Source organism: Gadus chalcogrammus, chromosome 15 (genome assembly GCF_026213295.1).
Source record: "Gadus chalcogrammus isolate NIFS_2021 chromosome 15, NIFS_Gcha_1.0, whole genome shotgun sequence".
NCBI lineage: Eukaryota > Metazoa > Chordata > Actinopteri > Gadiformes > Gadidae > Gadus > Gadus chalcogrammus.
Window position 1 is genome coordinate 9,156,196 of NC_079426.1, and position 27,450 is coordinate 9,183,645.

General features: G+C 43.5%; 2 protein-coding genes across 3 annotated transcripts in view; both read right to left on the reverse strand.

Moving 5' to 3' along the window:
- Positions 1–1,942: 1,942 nt before the first annotated feature.
- On the reverse strand, positions 1,943–14,146 carry alox5a (arachidonate 5-lipoxygenase a). The gene is made up of 14 exons (XM_056610145.1): positions 13,399–14,146; positions 12,647–12,845; positions 12,073–12,154; positions 11,856–11,978; positions 11,048–11,154; positions 10,692–10,864; positions 9,910–10,056; positions 9,284–9,487; positions 8,889–8,975; positions 7,862–8,040; positions 6,992–7,113; positions 6,561–6,661; positions 6,160–6,330; positions 1,943–4,716 (listed from the first exon to the last, which is right to left on the reverse strand). The coding sequence occupies exons 1-14, from the start codon at positions 13,546–13,548 to the stop codon at positions 4,537–4,539; spliced, it is 2,025 nt and encodes a 674-aa protein (XP_056466120.1). The 5' UTR covers positions 13,549–14,146; the 3' UTR covers positions 1,943–4,536.
- A 792-nt stretch (positions 14,147–14,938) lies between these two features.
- Positions 14,939–27,450, reverse strand: part of slc25a16 (solute carrier family 25 member 16) — a 13,570-nt gene continuing 1,058 nt past the window's right edge. For both annotated transcript variants that reach the window (XM_056610154.1, XM_056610155.1), the window contains exons 3-10: positions 23,274–23,366; positions 23,054–23,187; positions 22,838–22,901; positions 21,906–22,027; positions 21,720–21,786; positions 19,139–19,301; positions 18,751–18,819; positions 14,939–18,218 (exon numbers count right to left, since the gene is read on the reverse strand). In XM_056610154.1, coding sequence (XP_056466129.1) covers positions 18,062–18,218; positions 18,751–18,819; positions 19,139–19,301; positions 21,720–21,786; positions 21,906–22,027; positions 22,838–22,901; positions 23,054–23,187; positions 23,274–23,366 — 869 coding nt within the window. In that variant the 3' untranslated portion in view covers positions 14,939–18,061. The remainder of the gene's footprint in view (positions 18,219–18,750; positions 18,820–19,138; positions 19,302–21,719; positions 21,787–21,905; positions 22,028–22,837; positions 22,902–23,053; positions 23,188–23,273; positions 23,367–27,450) is intronic.

Here is a 27,450-nt window from a genome sequence, read left to right on the forward strand (position 1 = left end):
GGACAAATACGCTCCAGTGGGTCGTAATTTGGGGCGGTACAAACGACCTATGCGGTCGTATTTTCTAGGAGGACAGGCTGAGTTTTCCGGTGGAGCTATGCCTGCCTGTCCGATTGTGGAATCCAATAAACCTGCTATCAAGCTTACTTCGCTCAATACCTCGCCTGTGGTTATTACAATATCATTAAAAGTTACATAAAGTAACGGTTTAATAACACAAACGCAGGAAACACGTGAGCTCCTAGTTTAGCGAAAGCAGCGTCCCCAACCTGACGTCGTTGAAACATGCGAGCGAGACGATTAAATCTTCCTAATAACTTTAAAACTAAAGATCAGACACAATCACTGAATGAAGATTATGCAAGTAAAAAGTATATTTCTTGCTAGAAATGTTATTAGAAACACGTTTAACGCTGAATCGATCCTAAAATATTGCATTTCCCATTCAGATAATAAAGATCATACACATTCACTGACTGAAGATTATGCAAGGAAAATGTACATTTCTCGCTAGAAATGTCATTAGAAACTCGTTTAATTGTGTATCTGTCCTAAAATATTGCATTTCCCATTCAGATAATAACGATGAATATGGCTACGCGCGTCCCGAGCAACCACGAGCGTCCACGAGCGGCCCCGAGACTTCAGAATGTCGTTATTTGCATGACCGCTAGAGGCGCTAAATACGCTCCAGTGGGTCGTAATTTGGGGCGGTACAAACGACCTATGCGGTCGTATTTTCTAGGAGGACAGGCTGCACACACAGCTGTCGGTTAACCGTAAAAAACACAAACAGAAATGTCTGGACCAAAGCGGTAGTTCTATCTGCTTCTCACTTGATCTGACCCCCAAGCCCTGGTCCAATCTCCCATGCATCAAAGCACTTTCTTTTAATCGTGGTCCTTGTTGTAGTTGTTGTTTTCGACAGACTCCAGAAACTCTTGGATATATAGCCCCGTTGTCCTCTGAAAAGATTCAAGTCTTGCATCCAGTGGAGCGATGTGAGGGAGAAAGAGAGAGAGGATTTGTCTGTCCCTGATTTATATTTCATCTTGTTTGTGCCCTTGTTTTAGCACACACACACACACACACACACACACACACACACACACACACACACACACACACACACACACACACACACACACACACACACACAGACACACACACTATATACACTCCTGTGGATTACGAAAAAAGGAATATTAAGAATTATAATGGAATCCTGCTGAATCAATCATTTCCAGCATTCGGTCAAAACCACAAAGTCATCGCCACCACGTGTCCTGTTTCCACCGTCTTTGGTACCACAGGGGGGTTATAGTTAAACTGAAACACTCAGATGATGAAGTTCTCCCCACCCACCACCCCACCCTGCCTCTTCATCTTATTTTAACGAAGGCTTCGAGAATGTAAACTGAAAAAAACAAAACCAGAAAATCATTTTATTTCTTTTTTTTTTTTTACCGGCCGCAGGAAATTGCGAGATAATCTCCACGTCAAGAATTCATGTTTAGACGTTCGGAACACGGAAAAAAAAAACGACAAATAAAAACACATCAGCAGCGTATTTTCTATCTTGTGAAACGACACCGTCTTTGACGTCATGGTACTCCACGTGGCAGTTTTTAAACTATCTGTTCATTCGTTGTGCTTAATCATATTGGATATGACTTGAGAAATCCTCTGCTTTCCTATTTCCTATGCTGTGCTCTTCTTGACCCTCCCCCTCGTCCCTCCCCCGCCTCGTCCGTCCGTCCCCCCCCCCAGCCAGGGCAGTCACATCTCCCGCTGACTGAATCTGCTGATCGCTATCATGGAAACACAGGGAGACACGTGTCGCCATGGTCCCCTCGTGGTTTTGCCATGCTACCGCGGTCAGCTTCTGGGGTGGATGAGGATGTACTGTCACTCTCCTCAAACGGGACACCCCTGCCTGCTTAGCTTTGTTTGACACAAAAGGGTCATGCATGAGGCGGACAGCTGATATGTTGAGCACACGCCGCGTTGCCCCGCATGTATTTTTTAAGATGAGTTGAGGGATCCGTTGCACCCTGAACGGGGGGATCGCGTTTCACCCCAGGGGTCCTGTGACACGTGGAGAAAGTGCACGTTGCTGTTGAACCAGAGATCACAAGGTGATGTGTGTGGTCCCTCTCCCCGGGTTAAGCCTTTTACTCTACAAGTCTTGCAGAGACTATTGTGTGTGTGTGTATATATATATATATATATATATATATATATGATGGGTAAGCAAGCATCATTGATAGACTGATGATGACTCATTTCACTGTATTTTTACCATTTTTATAAAATTTGAATAGCGTTGGATAACAACGGAGGGTTAATTTTTACCAATCAGCGAATAATATTAAAATCGAAATATATTTTCCTCCTGCAACGCAATGTGTGATGGCAGTTGGTAGCCTACCTATGTTACTGCTAGCCCCCCTAATGCAGCAGGTGCAGCTGGACGTAAGATGTCTCTGTCGCCACCTACTGGTCAAGTTGAGTTACAGTTATAGCAGAGGGGAGCGGTGGATTTCTCGAGATGATGTGTTTTGGGCTTACAGTCTGTCGCAAAGTGCTTTTGTGTATTTGGGAGCACAGCAATTCCAGGCTCATGTTGAGCCTAACAACCATTCCAGTTAACATACATTTTTACAAACATCTTTGATACCAGGACACTGTTCATAAAACTAACAACGGTCCAAGATAACAAGTAGTCGTAGTAGTACTGCTGAAGGAAAACAACCGGCGCTTTGTTTCTCAGTACTGCATACTGTATTTATGTACATGCCCCCCTCAATGACTTGGGAATCCAGAGTCTTTCATCGGTGAAGTCGTGATGAGCCCAGAGAGTTGTGTGTTGTTGATGACACACACGTTGGATCAAGATCCGAGAAGTGGTGAAGATGCTCCCAGACGTGAACTCCCATGAGGCTCTGTGCAGTTACACGGACAAAAAAAAAGTGCAATTACCCTTTTGTTGTGGTTCTATTCTATAGTCATTTACTGGTGTTTTGAAGCTCAGAGACTTATATAATTATTATATAATATACAATTATATAATAGTAATTATATATTATATATGATTATTGCTTAACTGTGTAGTATTTATTTTAAAAAGTAAAACATCCTGTGTAATCGTAATTGTATGCAACTTTCACGTAACCTCTCAGGCATTAGTCCTCGTTCATATTTTCTTTTTCGCTTTATTTTTTGTTATGAAGGCAATAGTGTATAATAGAGTATTATGTGTCCACCTTTTGGACACTATTGGTTCATAATGTAGCCCTTGAAGCAGATTGGGTATGTTTGTCACTGTCTCGTGTTCAATTATGTCAGACATGTTTGATTTTCTTTACTTTAACTTAAAAAAATACCTGTTGATTTGGTTTTTATTTTAGATATGTTTTTTGTGATTATAGGAGCTGGCTCCTTTACATTTTTTCTTTTATGAACCCAGACAGCCTAAAATATGTATAACATTAAGCCATCAGCCACAAATATGATCATGCTAGTCAACAGCTCTAACCTTCTGTTTATTTTATTTTTGCTTCCAGAAGACAAAACGAATCAGGGCCTAAATGCACCTTCAGAGGTCAATTTTATTTTTTTATTTTTTTCAACCACGCGTATAACTTAATTTCGATTTTCTTTGTGTCTGGGAGAGTGTGACTTGCATACAACTACGGTTTATTTTTACTACTGACCGAACTGGCGCATACACGACTGTTCCCCTGTCTTATATCATTCCACACGTTTGTCTGTGAATTTTTCTTTGGCATAGTAACTGTAAAAATTTAAAAAAAGATTTGGTAAAAGTAATTTTACGTTTTTTAAATGAAATATTGATGTGTTTCAATATCATTTCCCATGTTTGAACAGAAGTATGTAGAATTAAAAAACGATCTAATAAAAATGCAGAAACTCTTAAAGTGTTGTTGTAACTGCCAGATATTTATTTTTCAAGGTTTGAAAAATGCAAAGTTATGGTGGCCATATAGGCCATCTAGATAAGTTGGATATAATAGTACATGTGTTCTATTTTGTTTTGTTCCTGAGGATTCATGCGAATAGATAGTAGGCTAAAATGAGTTCCTCTAATCAGTGGTTGATCATTGTCCTCTAATCAATGGTGCAGCATAATGTTTATGCTGTAGATGATAGCTGTTGAATATCTATGCAAATGTAAGTACATTTGACACACCCACATACATATACACTATGTACATTTACAGCCTTATTTAAAGGAGATGTAAATATTTTTTGAAATAACTTCAACCTGAAAAAACATAACCGACCCGTTGAAATCAAAGGTACTCGCCGAACAATTGTTTATTAAAAAAGATTGAATAGACTATTATAGACGAAAAGCGGAATAACAGCACCTTTAAATTAATTCTACAGTAGCAAATTTGGCAGCAAAGAAATTCTCAAATTATTTCTACCAAAGACCGTTAATATGTAAAAAATAAAATAAAAATGGAAACATGGTCTTCTGTCCCACTGTTGGAAGAACCTTCTGGTCCTTCACACGGCAACACTGTTTGGGATCTTATCTGGTGACATGTAGTAGTATGGCAGCCTCTTCCCCTGATTCCTCAGCTTTATGAGCGTGCTTATCCCGGCCAGGACCTTCCGGAACTTTTTCATGGCCTCCTTCACTGGCTGCTCGATGAAGTGCTCGTCAGGGTACATGCCCAGGTACAGCTGGGGAGCAGAGAGGCAAGCCATGAACCAGGAACTGGTAGAACACATGTGTAAGGACTTGGACAAGGAATTTCTGACCCAAGATTTTAATTTGAACGTGAAGGCTAAAACTGAGGGGAAACCAAAATGAAGTCCAACTGTGTCTAATAGAGATACCGCACGATACTGTAAAACAAGGCTTTGGATTGTGCATCTCCGATAGGACATTTAAAGTGCCATAGTTTACCACCATGTGATAGTGATTGCTTTATTGCCATTTAAAAATCAACCTTGTAATGGCAGAAGTATGATGGATAAATCTGTCTAGTAGAGTACAATGTTATTCACATTTTCACTTGAATCAAATATGCAAAAATCATGTGATGGTTTACGGAAATTATTTGAACTTATTTGAACTTTCACAGATGTAAAATATGTGAGTCACTTTTACATGAATGTATAATTCAATTAATAATGGTTTCCTCATTCCGGGAAAGAGGACCACAATAAAGACGAACAGATAACCAGTTTGCTTAACCACAAAATATGAATGGGTTTGGCAGTTGCACAATTCTGATCGGTGACTGCGACTTCACAAATGTGCTTCCCAAAATTAAAGGTGACAAATCTGCACTCCTTGACTGTTGCAACGCATTTTGCGATAAATCTGTTGCAAAACCTGCATTTGTAGCTGTGGGAGTGATTGTGGGTGACACCCTTTGGAAATCTGAAATGAACGGAAGGTTTCAGACTAATTGCATATGTGCATATATTTGCTTGTTTACGGAATCTGGCCATCATTTTATTTTCTGTGACATGCACGCGTATAGCCTGTATGTTAAACACAAATGTTAACCTATTGTACAGACACAATATTCTTTACCACTTCCGCTACACAATGATTAGAAAGTAGGCACAGTTCCAGGTGCCTTCAACTTTCTGAATTATATGTAAAGTGTCTTTTACCAAAACGCAGATGAATGACATTGAGCCCTTCAGGCATTTAAAGATAAATTATCGCAGCTTGAGCGGGAAAGACATACATTTTAAGATGCCTTATGAAGCTAAACCCTTATTATTTTAAATAAGTCAACATAATGCCTCAACGTGAACACCACTTGGCATGTGAGAGATAGATAAACAATACTTCCTCTTTGATATCGGACTTGTTTACCCAGCACCCCCTCCTGCAGTGAAAGTTCTAAGTGAATGTTTTCAGAATGTTTTTCGCAAAAGGCGTTGCAAAAGTAAAAGCTGTGTGGATTTGTCACTTTGTGAAGCAGGGGAGCACATTTGTGAAGTTTCAGTCACAGATGAGTTGTGTTGTACTGGAAGATAAAAGCTTGCAGCTTTGATCTCATTGGGCAAAAGTGCCATGACAAACTGTCCACTGTCCAAAGCTCTGAAATGCTTTGACACCTGTGATGAATGTCTTCATGCACCCCATCGGCCCTCCCTCTGTACCTCGTTCTCCTGGTACTGGCTGAGGGCCCACACAGCCCCCAGGTGCCAGCAGGACCGCCCGCGGTCGGGGAGGCTCTCTATGATCAGCTTGACGTCCGCCACGCCCTTTTCGGTGGGCGGGGGCTTGCGCATGGTTGAGGGGGCGTTGGGGATCCAGGAGCACCAGTCGTACTACAGGGTACACAATGGGGGGGAACAGAGGATGGCTTGGCGTTTCACCTTGTAGTGTGCTCGATCATCTTCTCGTTTTAAAACAGGGCATGAGTAAACGTCAATGAACAGCGTATCCGAGTACAATGCCCCCCTATGGAGCACTACAGAAACACATACTTTACTTTAATATCATCCCCATCCTGTCTGTTGAGTTGCGCGCGTGTACGCGTGTGTACTGCATTAAGTACCTGTCCAAAGTTGACAGCAGCATGCTGGGAGGAGGCTGTGAAGATGACCACAGTCAGATACTCAGTCAGCTCCTCCTGGGTCTTCAGGGACTCTGGGAACTCTGGAACGACGAACAGAGTAGGAAGTGAGAAATGTCTGGGTATGGAGAAAGCAGGCAGCAACCATCGTTTTGCAAGCGCCCTTGTGGCCTTATGCCCTTGCACAAAGCCCACGGCGGTTGAGCTGGCGGTGGTGAAATGTAAGCAGGCCCGTAGAGAAGACTCAGATGAATCCATCGCACTCTAGCTGTTAAGCATTCGCAGATCCAACCCCCTGGTCCGCCATGACTGAAATGGGGTTTTAAATATGACCCACTATGAGATTATTCTAGAACAAAACAGACAAATATCACTGCGCTCGTCGCTTTAACAGCTGTCAGCAGTCGACGAACCACAGGATTCAGAGGCCTGCATGCCGAAGTTGAACACGTCTTTGACAAAGGCCTGGATCTCCTCGTCTTTCTGTACGACCCCATCGCTGGCGTAGTAAATGTTCACCACATCTGACACGAAGCTGGTAAAAAAAAAACAGCATTGAATAGATTCAGCCGGAAATCTCAAGTTACTCTCTCTTTGAAACTTGCCCTTTGCTTCAGTTAACTAAGTGTTCTCCATTCAGCTCTATCCATTGATCTCTATCTCTCTCCTATTATCACACACACACACACACACACACACACACACACACACACACACACACACACACACACACACACACACACACACACACACACACACACACACACACACACACACACACACACACACACACGCACAAACATGTACTGTACACATTTCCCTGTCCATCTACACACAAAAGTTGCTCCTAGAAAAACGAAGGTACCCACACGCACAAAAACACACACAATGATCTTCCTCATCGATGTTAGCAACAACACCTCTCTCTCTCTCTCTCTCTCTCTCTCTCTCTCTCTCTCTCTCTCTCTCTCTCTCTCTCTCTCTCTCTCTCTCTCTCTCTCTCTCTCTCTCTCTCTCTCTCTCTCTCTCTCTCTCTCTCTCTCTCTCTCTCTCTCTCTCTCTCTCTCTCTCTCTCTGCATACCTAAAGTACATTCACACGTAAACATCTATATTCATTGGATGATTATTAGATGGTGAATCTGCATCAATAATTTGTTAGCGCATAGCATTAACACCACCAGGTTTAATCTTAGCACCCCGTGGGTGTTGCAGACACTTCTGATTAAACCATTCAACGAATACCAAATTCTCATTGAGAAATCTGAACTGTTAGTTAACAGACCTCTTGGTGGCATCCCATACTTTGTTGCCGTCATCCCTGAAGAAGTAAGTGGGAAGCTCTTCCACGCTCTCCATATTGCGGGCCTTGATGGAGTCGGGGAAGCACAGAGACTTGAAGGTGAGGGTCTTCATGGCTTTCTGAATCAGCTGGACGTGTCCACCTCCACCTGTGCCATTGGCCTGGAGGAAAGGAGAGCACAACAGAGCTGTGGAAGCGCATCATCTCAAATGTTGATGACCATTTGTTTTTGCGTCGGTATGCTTTTTACTCATGAAGAGTTAGACAGGATGATACGTGAGAGAGAGAAGGGAGGACATGCAGCAAAGGACCACGGGCAGAAATCGAACCCGGGTCGCTGCAGTAAGGACTGAGACTGGTACGTGCTCTACCCAGTCAACCACCGGGGCGCCCCTGATGTTGTTTTTTAATGTTTAATGCTTTTCATCAACAGAGTCTTGAAACACTGCGACTGCACGTGTGTTAAGACATTTCGATTTTGGGCATTTAGCAGACGCTTTTATCCAAAGCGACTTACAATAAGTACATTTGTCATAAGAAGTGCATCAATATATCGCTGTCGGTACAGAAAGGATGTTCATAGAACCAAGTGCAAGTACAACCATCGCTAGGCTAACCAATTCCCCGTGTTACAGCAATGATAGCAGCTACTGCAGTTGCTACACAGTTAAGTACTATAATACAATACAATACAATACAATACAATACAATACAACACAATACAATACAGTTTACAATGCTGGCCAGAACGGGGAGGGTGGCTATGCAGTGTCAAGGTGGACTCTGACAAGATTTCGACATTACTAGAACAATGTGCCAAGAGGAAATTCAATCCGAAAACCTGTTGCACCATCAATTGAATGCTCTACATTCTTTTACCTCTGCTTGAGAGTACAGAACAGGATTTTCATTCTCCTTGAGTAGTAATTTTCGGTATTCCCCCCTTTGACCACATGAAAATAAAGAACCATTCACATCTCGTCTGTCAGGCGTCATGGTTTTCCCTTACCTTGTCGAAGATGCCGAACTTGCAGATGAGCTGTTCCCGGGCCTTGGTGTTGATGGCGATGGTGTAGCGGATGTGTGGCACAAGCAGCTGTGAGTGATGAGGAACAACCATACAGAACATGAGTGGACCGCCCAGCCACCTGAGACGACCTGTCCGTTCACGTCCCTCAAGCACATGGGACCACGTTGACCATCTCAGACACACTGTTGTTTTACGTTGACATTGTGCATTTCTGTTTTATTTCTGCAGCTTAGCTACTACTGTCCTGTACTTCTGCTGTGACTCCCGACATTCCTCATCTGAATGGAATGGAACAGAGCTCAAAATAACATCTGATCTCGATCGTCGATCCGTCGATGCGTGAGAGCGACGGAAGAAAACGACGGGGGCATCACCTTGTAGACGGGGTGGACGGCGGGAAGGTGTCGGAACATGGCCACTCCGAACATCTCGGACATCAGGTGGGTCCTCAGGAGATGGGTGATGGTCTGATGCACGTGGAAGTCGGCCGAGCGCACCCAGATCTTTGCGATCAGCCAGTCGTCCTGACTGTCGCTGGGCAGGAAGATGGGGGCATTCTCGCCAGGCACCTGACTCAACTGGGAGGGCAAAGATGAAGGAAGGAAAGAGGAATAATATAGAAGATGATGTTACTATTTTTGCTGATTTAGCCATTCAGCTGACACTTTTATACAACCTAACTTGAGTTTATCTGGATGCATATTCCCATTCAGGAGCATGTAGGGATAAGGGAATCTTGCTCTGGGAGGCCAGTGCAGGAAGACGACAGATATTGGGGTTTGAACCCAGAACCTTTCTTCTAGGTCAAGTAGTCAAATTGAATGGGTGTCAAGAGCTACTGGGTTCGATCCCCAATGGCAACAGTCACCCCTGAGCATGACCCCCTCAAACAAAGTAACATTTACTGTAGGGTGGCTTTGGATAAAAAGTTGTGCTTTATCAATAAACCCGGCTCATATATGTGGTGTTGTTGTTCATCTCTGGCCCGGCCACACGGTACCTGTATGGCCAGGGGGAGGATCTTGCTCCCCACCGTCCTGTAGAGCAGACAGATGGGCGCGGCCAGGTACTGCATGGTACAGGGGTCCGTGCTGTTGGGGGTGATGCCCTCCAGCACCTCGTAGTCTGCGATGTAGATGTTCCCCGCCTGCAGAGTAGAACCCACGCTCACATCAGATGGTCGCTCCTCCACCATGACCACACCTTGGTGGATGTAAGGCAGATAGCTGTCCTCGTCTTAAGGTGGTTTAAAGGTACATATTATACCACCAGGTGGGATTGTGATTAGCCGTTAGAAGCCGTTTGGAAAATCGGCCTTTTCTGACATCACAAGTGGGCGTGTCCACCTAGGTGTGTTCTGGATAGATAAGCAACGTTTGCTGCAGTCCACTGGGTAGGCTAGTAGACTGACTGATCTATCCAGCATACATCTAGGTGGACACGCCCACTAGTGATGTCAGAAAAGGCAGATTTTCAAAACGGCTTCTGGTGGTTAGAAATGTTGAGGAGACCAGTTATAACAACTCCCTATAGGCTAGGGATATGTTTTATTTCCGATGCGCTACGATATTATGAGAAATGAAACACGGAAACATTGTAAATCTTATATCACCATCGACCCAACGACTCTCTCTTTCACAACTTTCAAATATAGGGACTCCGTCGGTTGGTCACTTAGTATCTTTCAGCCTGCACCCTTCTTAAAAACAATGTCTGGGAGGTGTGGAGGAGAATTGTGAGCTAGTATGGTAACGCTCCAGTGCAGAGATGACCTGTGATTACCTCTATTTCTTCTTCCAGGGTAAGGTCTCTCTCCAGGCAGAAAGCCACCATCTCATGGGTGACAGGGAACTTGTCTGGGAGCTTGGTGCACTTTTGGAGCACCACTGGGTTGCACCCGTTCAGGAACTGGTAGCCAAACATGAAGTCCTCCTTCCAATGCTCCATGACGTACTCTGAAGAATCAAACCCAGTGTTATTTACAATGCAAGTAGAGGATTGGCTAGTAGTTTCACTTCGACTTTGATTTATGTAGCCCTTAACACAATTTTCATGGTACGACAAGCCCTTGTGTTGACACAAGGAAAGTGAGGAAGAATGAGAAAAGCAGCAGTTGTTCATTCATGCAGGAAACCAACCTGAGATGGTGTTCTTGATCCTCACAAAGATCCTCTCAAAGTCGGCGAAGTCGCTCCAGGAGGACTGGAACATGTGCATGAACTGGTTCACACACAGGTTCTCAATGCTGGAGAGAAGGGGCACAGAGTGTTAGCCCTGGCAAACAATGTCACTCCTCATCATCACTGATCTGATCTTTCCCCGCTTGGGGTCGCCTGAAATGGAGATGGCTTTTTTATAAGTTGGAGATATTTGACAGTCGATTTTGGATGCAAACTTGTTGATGGGGCAAGGTCCCTTAAATACAAAGCTGACGAATCATAGCCAAAAGGAAATGACTACTAACTAACACAGAAGGACATTCTTCATGACCGTTAGGGAAAAATAGGGATTCCTAACTTCCATGCGTACACAGTTTTCCCATGTGATGGGGGACACAGTGGTTGATATTGTTTGGGCAACCGGCTTTGGAACAACTTCAACAGCTTCATTTTCACAGTTGCTAGAATCCTGAACGTCAGATCAGATTGCATCCAACAGCATGAAATATGATAGAACTCTAGCTTGATTATTCAGGCAGCATATGCTGCAGCTTGTTTATAGCATTTCCGATATATTATCGGACACGTTTTGCATCAAAAATGTACAAATGCAAATATGATAGCAAAACAAAAATGAATTCTTCCTCTACCTGGCTAACACTGTTACGGAAAATAAAGTTGACAATTTTATTATCATGAAAACAGGAAAGTTGGAAATAATGATTTTGTTTGAAAAGGTTGTGCCAGCTCCAATGGATGTAGGTAGAGATGTAAAGCGAGCACCTACGCTTTACTGTAGTTCAGTACAAAGTCCACTCCCTTCTCGCTGTCAAATTGGATGTCCCTGGGCAAATCCTTGTGTTTGTCTGCATCTATGCTCATTGGAAAGCCTGGTTGCCACTCTTGCCATCTGAAAAGAACATTAAGGATCGAAATCAACATACCCAGCCTAACAGTCAGTTTGAAAATCGCTCAAAGTTCAAGTAAAGCCAACTCGATCTTACTTGTACGTCCTACGCCGCATGTCCAGTTCCTGCTGTCGGTGCTTCTTGGCAATCATCGTCTTTTCATTCTGACACAAACGTGCTGAAAGCAAGACACAGGTTTACGAAACGCTGCATTGAACTGAAATACTCCTCATCATTCCTTTGGGTATATTTATATATATATTTATTCATCCAAGATGTGACCAAATGAAAGCTGTCTTATGTTCTTAAGCTCTAGGTTTTTAGAACACACTTTATTTTTTGAGCTGTACTGTTTTTGTAGAATTTAGAAATGTAAAATACTGTATTACAACTTACAAAGGAAGAAATTAACCGAAACTGACTTATCTTGTCATCTTGTCTTGTACTTCACAATTTAGATCAAATTCTTTGATTTGATTGTTCTAAGCATTAGAGAGATTGCTAAAAAACGAAATTTTAATGGAAATAGCGGTCACCTTTGACCAGGTGGACAGGCCTATCTATCACAGGTCCACAGGTGGACCGGCCTATCACAGGTCCACAGGTGGACCGGCCTATCACAGGTCCACAGGTGGACCGGCCTATCACAGGTCCACAGGTGTCTATGTACCTCGTCCATCTCTGAGCACCACTTCCTTTTCGTCCACCAGCCAGCGGAAGCAGGGGAACTCCAGGTATTCGCCCCCTGGGGTCTTGACTGTGATGTACTTGCAGTACCAGTCGTCCTGCACCCAGTACTTGTTCTTTTCAATCTTCACCAGCACGATCTCGCCCAGATCCTCACCCACGGTCACATCATAGGAGTCAACCTGAAGCAGTCAATCATTCACCAGTAAGCCCCAATATTTCCCTTTTCTTAAAAGAGGAATTTGGTCAGTTGGTGGTGATCATGTTAGTTATTAAATACATCCTGGTATATTCGGAGCAAAGTATGAATTTTCAAGGAGCAGGTCTAAAGGTTCAATGCTTTGATATTTAACATTATGTGTATCTATGATTAAAATGTAAACTAAACTGATTGGAACTTTTTTTCCACTTTGACAAATCTGAAATTAGCACATTAGAGAAGAAAATCATGTTCAAATTAGTGTTGAATATGGTTGATTTATGTGCCAATATGACTTCAAGACGCAACATGCACAACTCTATTCCCATTGTTATTGCTGTTGTTCATCTTGCGTCAAAGCTAAATTTCTTGTTCCTCATTTGTTTTCATTCCCCTTTTTCTCACACAAATACCAACAGGGCTGTTTGCATTTGTTCGCCCCACGTCTAAAAAGCATAGCAATGAGAAAAATGCACATAAACACCCAACACGCATGGACAAGACTGCAGCATTCCACTGGTCCAACATAAACTCACCGCTCCTCTCTCAAAGTCGTTGTACATCGGTTTGTCCAGGAGGGTCCTCTCGCTGCACTGCCCCGTGCCCATCAGTGTTATGTAGATGTAGTCATCAGTGCCCGCAAACCACTGGTTGCCGGTGGCCACGGTCACCGTGTAGGTAGGCATTACCTCCGAGGGTGTCGACGCGAAGCTGGAAGGGGGGAAATCTGAAGATCCAAAAACAGTCACAAAAAGGGAGCCTAAAGCAAGGTATCGCTCTAGCCGGGCCCAAACTCTAGCGCAGGAAATATACACTTCTGCACTTCTCTTGCATCTGTTCCTGAAAAGTCTTGCTCAAGCTCCCCCTCCCCCTCCCCCTTCCTCATCACCTTTATTTATGTGTGGGTGGGTCTGTGTATATCTCTAGCCTGAGATGTAATCTACCCTGCAGTCTGTATTTTCGTAAAAAAACTCTTTCTCTTTGAAAATGAACTAGGTCGGTGTGCCAAGCATTCAAATAGAATAGAATAGACTCCTTGCTCCAATTACACTTCGTTGATAAAAAAAAAAAGAATATACTCCAATGAATTCCTTTCAGGCCATGGTGAAATAGATATTACTGTTTCTAGTGATGTCTGAGAAACATCTGTGAAATATTTCACACATCATATTTACAAGTCAAATGAAGAAGTAACGCAAGAGGCAAATTAGAGATAGTGATTCAAATTAGTCTCGCTTCTTCATAGAGGAACTAACAAACATGTGTATTTGAACTGGCAGAAAGCCTTTCTCTTGGTAGCCACTAATGGTTGCGTGTACTGTGTGTTGCAAGGTGATGGTAACCCAATGCTGGCATTTTGTTAAGTCAATGATTGACAAATCTATCATATTGTAGCTATGTTTCTAGCGCAAACACGAGCGGCAATGAATGTGTTTCAGATGTATTTGAGAAAGGCACACCTTGCACATTCACTGGCCAGGAATGGCGTTTTACTGGGAGATATGAATGTTAGTGTCAATCAAAATAACTAAGGAGTAAACTCCAGTGTTGAGTTGAATAAATATGAAGGCAATCCAATTACCATTACCACAATATTATCTATAAACATGATTTATAAAACTTTGAGAAAAGGTTTGTAAAGTGTCTCTGAATCCAATCAATCCCTTCCGACAGGATTATCATTCATTGGTCATAGTTAGTTCTTTGGTTGCAGTCTCTCTGTATTGCAGGCCTGGCTGAGTGGGGTCGTTAGCTGGATATGTATGAATCACCTTCGGCTGGTCATTAAATATTTAAGAGATATCCAACTGCCAGCTATCGGTCTCTGGTTCTGTACAGGCCAGCAGGGCAAGCCACCAGCCGTGTACGTTTAGCCATGGTTGATTATCTCCGCTCTACTTTATGACATACCCTGCACATCCTACTTCACTCAGTACGTCAGTGATTCATTGTTGCCATGACACCAGCTATTTGGCGTTTGTTGGTAATTTAAGTATAAAAGTAAAGTTTTCTTTAGTGAGGCTAGAGTTTTGCTGTTCCAACTATGGAGTGGTGGATGGGCACTTTGACAAGATGAGATCGTCAGCAATCTGATCCTACATCGTCCGTGGAGTCACAAATCAGCTGTAAGAATTGTTATGACCCATGCAATATTCATTTGAAGCAGTCGGTCAACAAGTATATGCCTAACAAATAGAATACAACTCATAATGTATTGGAAGGCATTTTATTGATTGGTGATTGTTCCAACACTGCTGCTTTTAAGAACTACATCCAACCATGATGGACATTTACATTTAGGCTATACATTAAACCTGATTAATTTCTCCCAAAATAAGTGTTTGCAATGAGCAGTCAAAGCAAAACAATGTTGCATTGGTAGGATTAAAAAAAGAACAAAATTAACTATCACACAACATTGCTATTTGAAATATGCTGAAAATCTTCCATGTAAGTTAGTTGACTGAAATTATTGCACCACCAGAATGAAGGATGAAGGTAAACTTGCTGTAGAGGCATAAGCTGGCACAAGACACAGGTCTATTTGTAATGTATCTGATCGCAAATGACTCTTATACAGTCATCTATGGCCAATGTGATTCCATTAAGACTCTATGAAAAATTCCATATCATACAACAGCCCCTTATTAAATCAATTGGTTGATCAGAAAGGTTAGTCGGTTTTAAGCAGAGGACTCTTGTAAACATGCTCCAACCATTGATTTGCTAAAATACCTAATTGGATCTTTTTAAACCTTAAAAGCACCATAACGATTTTAGGAGCTACACTGAAAACTAGTTGCTAACCCTAAAAAAAAAAACAATAAACACTGTGCTATAACTAAAATAACCTTAGTCCTGAGCCTTCAAATGTTATATTATATCATTATTTCTAACAACCTCACACTGCTTGTGTGATGGCATTGCCTTAAATCAAAACATCATTGAAAAACAAAATTCTTCTTTTGAATTGCATTTTACATGCAAAGAAATTTCAACCATCCATTTTAATAGGCCTACATACAATTCAAACAAGAAAAAACTGAAATCAACTAAAATAACAGAATGCACTTGACAGTATGACAGTTTTCTTAGTATGCCAACCGGAAAATAAATTGATAAACCAATTTTCAGAAATGGATAACGGACAGACTGATCATGACATAATTCTATGCTGTAGTATGTCAAGTTAGACTTAAGGACTACGTCTGATTAAGATCATTCATTGATCTAAAACTCGCTGCTTGCAATCAGCTGATGACGTTTACAAACTCTACACTGAAAATGTGTACATACATTTGGACAACATAAAGTACATTCACTGCCATATGTGCCTATTACAGACGACCTCACCTTACCCGCCGCCACTGTTCTGACAGTTCGTTATCAAGGGTAAATAAGAGGCCTATGTACCACTATCAGTCCATGCACCTTGTATTTTGTTAACCGACATAACTGAAACATTTGTTCAATAATCTCTGATAGTAAACGCCATCTCTATTAAACACTGCCACTCAGTGGCTACAGTTTGCCAAGTCAATAAATAAAAAGAACAAGGCTGGAGACGTTGTGTTGAAGTGCAAATCTATCATTTCTCTCCAATCCTTTTGACTAAAATAATATAATTCAACCGCTATGACAGCATATCAACATAGTCCCACCACAAACTGCATCATCATCTTCATCATCAAATCACAAACAAAAACACCCCTGATCATTGCAGAAAAAAAATAATTACATGCATACACAAAATATAAAAACATCCATACAGAACTTATTTAATCTTTGTCAGCAATAGAACGAACATCTTTGTTAAGTTCAAATTTATAGTTCACTGTCTATTCAGCCCTCGCTCATGAAAGTCTGTCCAAAGATTCCCTGTATTATGAAACTCTTATTGCAAATAAAAGTGTTGTACATGAGATGGAGATAAAGACCCTGAAACTAAATTAATTAAACTTTCAGAAGCCACAATAATATGTCTGAAAGCTATTGGACCCTGAATCTCTGCCAGCGTTTCATCAAGATGACACACACACACACACACACACACACACACACACACACACACACACACACACACACACACACACACACACACACACACACACACACACACACACACACACACACACAAACAAAAACACCTCCTTAAATGAGGAATGGACATCCTGCAATCTTTCAAACTAGTCATCAAGTTAGTACAAACCTAAATGCTAAATCAGGTGTTATTGTATAAGTGTTCCTACAACACATTATGGCCGGTTGTGGAAGACCTTGGCTTGGTCTGGACTGTGCGACTCATAGAGCACAAACCCACATCATCCGTCGGCAGGACGCTAGGCCATTCGCAACTGTTTATCCCTGCCGTATCCATAGCAACCCATCCGTCCATCACACAGTTCTGGCTGAAACCAAGCCACCGTTCTGAACATTAGGCTGAAAATGATTTACTTTGAATAATTTCAATAAATTAAGAAAGGGGGCAGCAGCAGAGCAAAACCATTTGCTGCGGGCCAATGTGAAGTCCAATGAATGGGAAGAGGCTTACTTCTACACTTGAGGCCAAAGGCTCACCAAGAACACATCACTGGGGTCCCTCTGGTACACAACACCGTGTCCATAACCGTACCTTGTGTGCAGCCCACTTGTACTATCAATGCTGTGTTCACGCGGAAACAGGCAGACGGACGACATATCCTGGAGCCAAAACTAAACAAGCAAGGCGCTATGTTGCTATGGTGAACTCAAATATATTAAATACAATTATTTTGTGTCTATTACTTTAAACAAATATTCTTGTAAAACATGTGGCTATGAAATCCCATATTGCTAGCTTCCAGTGTCCAGATCGGCCGTGTTTTCTTCTTGTGTGAGGGAGCTACTAAACGTTCAGCTGTAAAGTCCTTCCAACAAAAACGTACAATGTTCAAACCCTGGATGGCCCTGCTGTCTACCGTGACTGTTGCGGTATTTTATGCCGGCCTCACCTTATGTTCCGTCAACATTCTGCCTGAACCTGTGTGAACGCAGCATAATGAGCTCAACCAGAGTGCAGGACTGACACTCCCAAATAAACCTGTGAATGGGCCTTGATCCAAGAGGGTCCAAAGCTTATAGAATTTGATTCTGCATAATGCCATGGAGAGAAAAAATGAAAGAATGTCCGTGAGGCTTCTTTGTCCCGGGGTGGGACCACTAGTTGAGGTGAAGGACCTGCTTCATGAACTCGTAGGTGGTGAAGGCGACCGCCTGGGAAGGCACACAGCGTATGTAGTTGAGAGACAGGCCTCGGTACAGTCCCTTCTTCACACCGTAGGTGTTGTAGACGTACTTCAGGGTCTTGCTCAGTGAGCTGTTTGGGAGAGAGAGGGGAGGCGGGGCGAGAAGAGAAAATATGTTTGGAAATAAAATATTAAAGGGCTCTTCCACCTTTAATAAGAAATGGCAAAAAACTATCAAAGGGGATCTCCAACAGACTTTCAAACAACTTGAGCCATCGATCGATGAAAATAAGTTCAATGATTGGGCACAGTAGACTGCATTGGAAGCATATCCGGTTGTTCAATGTTTAATGTGCCAGTTCTCACATTTGTACAGAAAATGTAATTTAAGTAGACTTTCAAATATAGGGACTTTTCATTTTGAAACACAAAAATACATTTATCACATGAAAGGGTGGAATTTCTGGCAGAATCATGCAAAGATGCTTAAAACTAAAATTACTTTGAATGCCCTTCAATATCATAAATCAAGTCCACTCCTACCATCTGTGACTGAACTCCTAATCTTAACTTAAAACATAATTGTTCACGGTCACTTTCCCACTGCACCAGCAATCTCCCAAGCCATATTGAAAGTGGAGAGGATAAAGCTGTGCCACTTACCAACACTTCTCAGAGTCCGGAAGCACGGTCCCCAGCTGCATTCTCCTCCTCGCCACGTCCAAGGGATATCTGGACACGACGCAGGAGAACAGAGGCTCAAATAAGATCGGAAATCCACTCCGAGGTGAGGGTCGGTCCGAGCTGAGGGACACTTGCTTCCCTCCCCTATTTTAATGCAGCCTCTAGCAAGCGCCTTACCGCTTTCGGCTCCTTTGTGACCCGATTCTGAACTCCCCGCAATTAGTCTCATAAAAGTATCTGCCGAGGTACTAGTCCATCAACTCGCCAATTCAAGTCTCCAGACCTCAAACCCAAAACAGAAGTCATTCGGCATTCCATGATCCGTTCCCGAGTTTTCCCCCTGCACCGGACGCGCGGCACCACTTACGATATGGTCTGAGCGATGGCGCCGGCCACGCCTCCGCACAGCAGGTTGACGTGGGGTTTCAGGACCAGCACCTCTGGGTTGTCTGAGGACGGTCGGCCCAGGCTCTCAGGGAAGTGTTTCAGGCCAAGGCTCTTCAAGGTGCCGAAGGTGAAGAACGAGAAACCTAGAGAAAGGGAGTGTGTGAGAGGGGGGGGGGGGGGGTAGAGGATCCATTAATGATCCCCATGTACCTATAGTATCTGACTTGCTATTCAAAAACACTCCTGTAAGAAGCCTCAGATCCTCTGACTTGCTCTCAGTGGATGTTCGCCAAACCCAAACACCAATGTAGAGGAGAGAAGGCATTTGCTGCTGTTGCCCCTAAACTATAGAGCAGCTTGCCACTGCATATTCAATTGTCCCCCTCTGTAGCTGTTTTAAAATCAAACTTTAAAACCCATCTCTACTCTATTGCCTTTAATTCAGTATCTTTTACCTCATCTTTATCTCATCTTTTAGACTTTTGATCCTGATTACACATTGATTCATTGCATTATGGCGAGTTCTAGCCAAAATTATCATTGTTATTACTGTTATTATTATTTGGGGTCCTACGAAATCCATAGGAACCCTATTGTAATCTTTAGTATTATTATTCATATTTATTTTTTCCTGACAAAGTCGGCCATATCTCAATAACGACATGGTCAAAAGTTCTGAAAATTGGCAGGAACTCGTGAATTGTCCTTGTTATTGGATAACAAGGATGGGCCAGAATGAACTATAGGTGGCGCTATAACAAGCCTTTGAAATGCAACATACTCAACAGGCTGCCATTTCCACTGGGAAATTGCAATATGTATGAAACTTGTTATACATGCAACATTCGTTATGATGAACAACTATCACACTGCAACCCATATGGTCAGACCATTTTGATATAGTGCAGTGACCACAACTTGACCAAACACAAACACATTAACTCCTTTGGCGCCGAATGTGGTAAAAGCTGCAAACTCGGCACACATGTACCAGGTGACTGTGGGACTATATGGTGTTAAATTCATAGCAATAAGGCCAAAGACGGCAGCGATACACATTTTAAAGTGAAATACATGCATACCTCTGATGTTTAAACAGCTCTAACATTGCGTCAAAAAGACGTAGGCTCGGCTATGGCTACAACACTTAGATTCCACAGGCCAAATTTCAGGTCGATATCTGAAAATAAAACTTGGATGCATTTGTTTGAAGTTGCCTTTCTGAACAGTGGCCTATCTACAATGCAGGCTGGGCCTTAAAGCCATACACACGTCATTTTGCAAACATCCGGTTGTCAGTGGAGCCTTAGAAACATGGTTGGTGATTGTTTTGACATGTTAACTTCCAGTATACCAGTTTTTAAGGCATACCAATGCCATGTTACCATACCGACCAAGCTCACCATACCTCCACGCACGGAAGACTTCTGTTTCTCAAAATATACTCTAATCTGCCCTTGGCAGTCTACGGTCATACTGTCGGTCATACGTTCATACGGTCATACTGCCCTTCATACAGCCATACTGTCTGTCATACGGTCATACTGTCTGTCATACGGTCATACTATCAGTCATGCTGTCGGTCATAAAGTCATACTGTCGGTAATTCAGTCATTCTGTTGGTCATACAGTCGTACTGTCATACCGTCGGCCATACTGCCCTTTATACAGTAATACTGTCTGTCATACGGCCAAACTGTCTGTCATACGGTCACACAGTCAGCCATACCGTCTGTCATACTGTCATGCTGTCGGCCATACAGTCATACTGTCGCTCATACGTTCATACTGTTGGTCATACTGTCATGCTGTTGGTCATACAGTCATGCTGTCGGTCATACTGTCAGTCATACAGTTGGTAAAACGGTCAAACTGTTGGTCATACGGTCATATTCATTTTATTTTGTTACTATTATTATCGTTGTCTGAAATGTATGATTGCTACTTGTTTTATTGTTGTTCGCTTTTAGTTTTATCTATGCTTTTTATAGCACTTTGGTCAACTGTTGTTTTAGAAATGAAATTATATTTAAAGCTACCCCTAACATGGTGGTTATGAACTGCCACAACCTACACAGTGTAACTATGTGGCTAAAACCTACAAGGGATGAATATAGTGCTATCACACCAAATCTAAGTTATTGTCGTAAGTTATGGTAGCCTTAAAACCCTACCATAAATGACCAAGGGATAATTATAATGCACACTCATTGCTAGCTTTACAGGATGGTTAAACTATTACAACCTACAAGGTGAAGCTGCACTATTACATCTGTTCCGTCACTGGCAGGTGTGTGTGCGTGTGTGTGTTTGTGTGTGTGTGTAATGATTGAGTCATGTGTAGGATGTTATGAGAGAGAGACATCTGTATACAGGCTAATTTATGACTGTTGCAGTACTTTCGTACTTACTTATTTTTCTATTTTTAACGTTCTTACTTCATACCCTCAATGTATGGGTTGGCTGTAAAGCCGAATTGCCCCTCGGGACTCATAAAGTAATCTGAATCTGAATCTAAAACCTATAAACACAGAATCCATGAACCACATAAAGACTCTCACCTGCATAAGGAGCCATGCCAATAATAGTAGGGACGAGTCCTCTGTAGAACCCAGGTACACCCCCTTCCTAGGGAAACCCAAGGCAGACGGTGAGGTTTGACCAAAGCTTTGCGATAGACACAGCCAAGTGGAGATATGGGTCTTCCACGGCTGGTCTTGCCGCAAAGGTTTAAATGGCATGGTTACCTTATGGTAGATGGTCTGGAAGGCGTTGATAATGCCGGTATAGCGCTGGTCTCCCTTGACCTGGAAGGCCAGCCTGGCACGGACGACGTCGAGGGGGTATGTGAATATCACTGCAGTTATCCCTGTCAACACCAGGGGGGGAGCATTGTTTTTCTATTGCATCTGGACATCAGACAACAAAAGTGTTAATGGTGTCCCTGCATTATGATCCCCCCACGTTATTTGAAGAATAAAATCTTGACATTACTCATGGTGATCAAACCATATCTCCTGGCTTCACTAAAACATTTGTTACCAATATATATTTGTCAGAATTACTTTCTTGCACCGATTCTGCCGAAGAGAATTGAGTGTGCGCATGCCTGCCATGAGTGAAAACAATTTGCACTTTGGTATTTGTGATAGTACATTTTGTATATTATCAGCATTTCACTTTTTTGTAGTCCACAAACTCCATTCTGTGATGAAAGTGCTGTATTGCTGTTGTTCATATTTTTGACAGGCATGTCCACGCTATCTGCAGAATCAGACAAGGAAGCCATTTTGAAACTTTGCATTTGTAACTCTTGGTTCGGTGAAGCCAGCAGAGACAGTTGCTGTGGTTTGATCACCCAGACCCACATGGCCATTTAAGGCAATTCAGTGATTGATACTTGGGAGGGGAAAGCCTCATAAATGTTTATATATGTACAACTGTCTTCATACATAAATATTTATAGATGTGTGTGTTCTGCTACATTGGCCAGGGCTCACTTGTAAAATATATATTTATCTGAATGAGATTCCTCCCTGGTTAAATAAAGCAAAAAATAAAAATATATACAAATATATGTACAACTGTCTTCATACGTTGTGTATGGGTGGAAGCCTTGCTGTCCAACAAGCGGGCAATGAAGAGAACAAGGACAGCTCTGATGAGTCTGCTCACTAACCTGCCATTGACCCTGCCACTAGGCGGTGGATGTGGCCGGAGATCCCAAGACGTTTACTCAGTAGCTGCAAAATACAACGGAAGGTCCTCATGGATAAGAACAAAGTTTCACAAAGACGACACACCTCTTGCAAAGTACAAGTACAACACAAGGCCAATTATAGGAGTATAACTGTTTTCTGCTGTTGATCCTCATTCATCAGGATGACAGGAGTACCTTCTTGTAATTGTCAAAAGCCATGAACTGGATGGCTCCATAGGGGAATATCCTGACCATCATGGCACCGTTGCCCCGGTAGAAACCAAGGAAGCCCTCTTTCTTCGGGACAGCGAGGACCGTTTCGATCACACCTTAAATTAAAAAGCGCATCGTTGCATGAATGAGAGAAGAAAGCAGCCTCCTGCTGTGTGAGCAGACAGAAGTTAAAGCAGGTTACCTAAGTGTTTGTAGTGGGGATTCTGGGCCTGAAGAAGAATCTTCACTCTGTCCAGAGGGGCGATTGTACATTTGGCACAACATCCTGCTACACCTGGTGAGACAAGGGAATAAAATGCATGGTATTATTAGCAGCACAATCTTGTTCAGGCTTGTACCCAGTACGGCTGTTCAGCACACAGGGTTGCACTATTAAGACCGGCGTACAGTGTTCTCAGTGAATGGGTATTATGGAACTAATCCACACCAGGCTAAAAGAAGGATTGACAGAGAGTCACATACTAAAAATAATATATTCTTGTATAGGTCAATTGTATGGAAATGTGGCATCCAGGAGCGTCGAGAAAATTTGAAAATCTGAGTGATGAAATATGCAATTGTAGCGTAGTTTGAGAAGGAAAGGAAAGACCAATCGTCATGTCTGACTCACGTCGGAGCAGGCCTACTGAGCATAGGTTAATGTTTACGTTAAGGATAGGAAAGTGCACCACATACACCAACAGCCAAAATGAGAAATTAGAAAAGCCTGTAGCCAAATAAACACTGTCATGCGCCTATCCAATGAATTCAACCGGGTGGAATTCACTGCGGGTCTCCTGAATCTGTGCAAGCAGCACTAAACAGCCATATCGACCTGATGCACTATGCATAGAGAACAATACAACATTTTGCAACAAATTAGGGATGCACCGAAATGAAAATTCTTGGCCGAAACCGAATATACTGAAACAGTTGGCCGAAGGCCGAAACAGAATACCGAATGTGTCTTTTAATGTTTCTCATTCATTTTGCTTTAATTTTTCACCATTGCATAAATCAGACAATTAAATGTCCTTTATAAACTTTTTTGTCTTGCTTTTCTATAAAAAAAATCAATTACAAATTTGATACAAAATATTTATTTAATACTGAACGTTTTCTAACATTCCAGCAGACATTATAGCAAGAATTTAATTTTTTTTTTTTTTAATAAATAAATAATATCGGTGGCCGAATATTCGGTGCATCCCTACAACAAATTATACTAAATCTGCCCATAAATGTACACGCCAGAATTTTGGGGTTTATTGCATCTGTCAGTTGTCAAATTTGCTGAACAAAATGTTAAACTTCATAGTGTGGTGGTTAACATAATTCACCACGGAACTATGGGTGGGGGGCGTGTTTAGCACGGACTCTTTTAGCAGACGGAACGAGCAGAAAGACGGATACTCCGCCTCTGACTCCCGTCTCTCGGCACTACACTGGTGACCCCGACGTAGGTCTCGCTGAAGCTTCATGGACCAAAACGAACATGGCGAATAACGCTTTTATCAGAATTTTCTGATAAAGTTCTGAGAGTTCTGGGAGTTTTCACAGACGGCGTGGGTCGCGCAGACGGAGGCGCAGTTCGCCATCCGCTACGTCACGGACGACACCGCACGATACTACCACGTTGTGTCGGCGCTGGGAGATCCACTGCGACCCGGGCGGCGAATTTCATAGCGAATCCCCTGGACCAGGGCAAGTACAGGGACCTCAAAGCCTTCCTCTTGAAGACTTTTGGGCTGTCGCAGTCAGAGCGGGCCCAACGGTTGTTGGCTATTCGGGGCCTCGGGGACAGAAAACCCTCTGAGCATATGGAGATGATGCTCAACCTGTTGGGTGCGGAAGAACCTAACTTACTCTTCATGGAGCTGTTCCTCCAACACATGTTACCGCAGGTCCGGACGGCGCTCGCGGGCACGAGGATTACGAGCCACGCGCGTTGGCAGAGGAAGCGGACTGGTTTTTCCTGGCTGCTCAAGAGTTTTGCACCCGAAGTGCTATCCCCAACACACAGTGCCTACCCCCCGGACAATGACAGGCTAGCCAACAGAGCCCCAGTGGCCGCCGACGGCCGTGCCAGCACAGGTATGTGCTATTTTCACGCACGTTTTAGGGCTAAGGCAAAGAGGTGCCGGTCCCCGTGCAACTTCAAGCCGACAGGAAACGCCAAGGCTTGCGCTCATTAGTGGCTGTGAGTGCAGGCACGTCAACCTGGCTATTGTTCATCAGAGACACTCTCTCCGGCCGTGAGTTTCTTTGCGACACCGTCGCTCAGAGGAGCGTCCTGCCGGATACGGTGGAGGACACCGCGCCTGGCGTCCACGGTCCACTGTTGAGGTCCGCTAACGACACACCCTTCCGCACGTATGGTACAAAGACTGCGGACCTGTGCTTTGGAGGCCAGCGATTCAGGTCGGGATTTTGTCACGGCTGACATCTCCTTTCCCCTCCTCGGCGCGGATTTCCTTTGTGCGCACAATCTGCTGGTAGACGTCAAAAACAACCGCCTGGTGGACGCACGGACGTTCTCCTCGTTTGCATGTGCATGCGGTCGAGATGCTTACGGCGGGCTCTCCAGCTCCCTCTCAGAGGGGGTCGAATATCAACGCCTGCTCAGGGAGTTTCTCGGTATAACCCGACCTACCTTTTCCGCGGTCACGGCGATACATGGTGTAGAGCATCATATAGACACCAAGGGCCCATCCGTCTACGCTAGGGCCCGACGACTTAACCCCGACAGGCTGAAGGTCGCTAGGTCGGATTTCGCCAACATGGAGCGCCTGGGCATTATCCACCGCTCAGACAGCCCCTGGGCCTCATCCCTCCACATCGTTCCCAAGCCAGACGGCGGGTGGCGACCTTGTGGGGATTACCGCCGCCTGAACCAACGACGCCACCACGCCCGACCGCTACCCAATCCTGCACATCCAGGACTTCCCAGCACACCTGGCGGGCAAGCAGGTCTCGTCGAAGGTGGACCTGGTGCGCGGTTACCACCAGGTGCCAGTGCATCCCTCGGACATCGCAAAGACGGCGGTAGTGACACCTTTCGGGTTATTCGAGTTCCTGCGTATGCCGTTCGGACTCAAAAACGCAGCTCAGACCTTCCAGCGGTTAATGGACTCGGCGCTCAGGGAGATGCCCTTCATTTTCGTATATTTGGACGACATCCTGGTCGCCAGCTCCTCCGAAAAGGAGCACCAGGGTCACCTACGCGACCTCTTCATGAGGCTCGACCAGCACGGACTAATCATCAACCCGGCAAAGTGCCTGTTCGGGTTGTCCTCGATCCACTTCCTGGGGCGTCTCATCAACAAAGTTGGGGCGCCCCTCTTCCGTCGAAGTGTTTGTTTTTAGTGCTTGTTTTTAGAGCCATGTAAGGATTAGAGGGGGTGGTCGATAGCAACCACCATAGCAACCATGACGGTCAAGTGACTGGATGCAGCCCCGTTGAAAAAAATAGAAGACCACCCTACACACTCAGGAGATTAATGATATTTAAATGATTAAGTCTTTATTTGCATGGGTTTACATTTCTATCTGTGTAGCATGGAAAAATCGGAGAAACACTCCCATTCAGAATGCATTGGTTTACATTTCGTTCTTTGGAGCACTCATCATCTCATCTCATCGTCATCCGCTTATCCGGGGTCGGGTCGCGGGGGGAGCAGCTCAAACAGGGGGCCCCAGACTTCCCTTTCTTTGGAGCACGGTTAGTTTTATTTATTTTCAGTCTTTGAGGAGGTGCTTCAAAGATGCTAATTTTTCTGCAATAATCCAAAATCCAATGGAAAAACCCGTTGGCTTTTTGTCAAGGGAACCCCGTATGTGCATGACAACTGTCATGCACTTACCTGATGTCAAGTGGACCGGGTTGAATTTACTGCAGGTGTCTCTTCTTATATCCATCTTACCAAAGATATTTTATTACTGTCCTTCTCAACAATCTCTGATCTCACTAAAAGGCTAGCAGAACGAAACAGCAATATCGATGAGATGCGCCATTCGTGAGATGCGTTGAATTTGCAACATTTTGCAACAAATGTTGCAAATTGTACGCATCTCGCGAATGTTGCGGTTTTCACCGGCTACAATGTTCCATCTGTGGCTGCTGGTAATGCAACCACAAAGAAGTATAGGCTACCCTACGGGGCTATTTTCGTCATTAGTTTTCAAAGCCAACATGTTGGATCCCTATTGTTTTTGTAAGGATTTTTATTATTATTTTTATTTTATTTTTGACGGCCCAGCGATCCGGGGATATTCCCAAAAGATCCGGGGCTATAGCCTCGAATGCCCAGGTCTAACGACGCGCCTGCATCAAACAAAGAACAGTTGCATTTGTGCCAATGATTCTGCTCAGCAGCTGT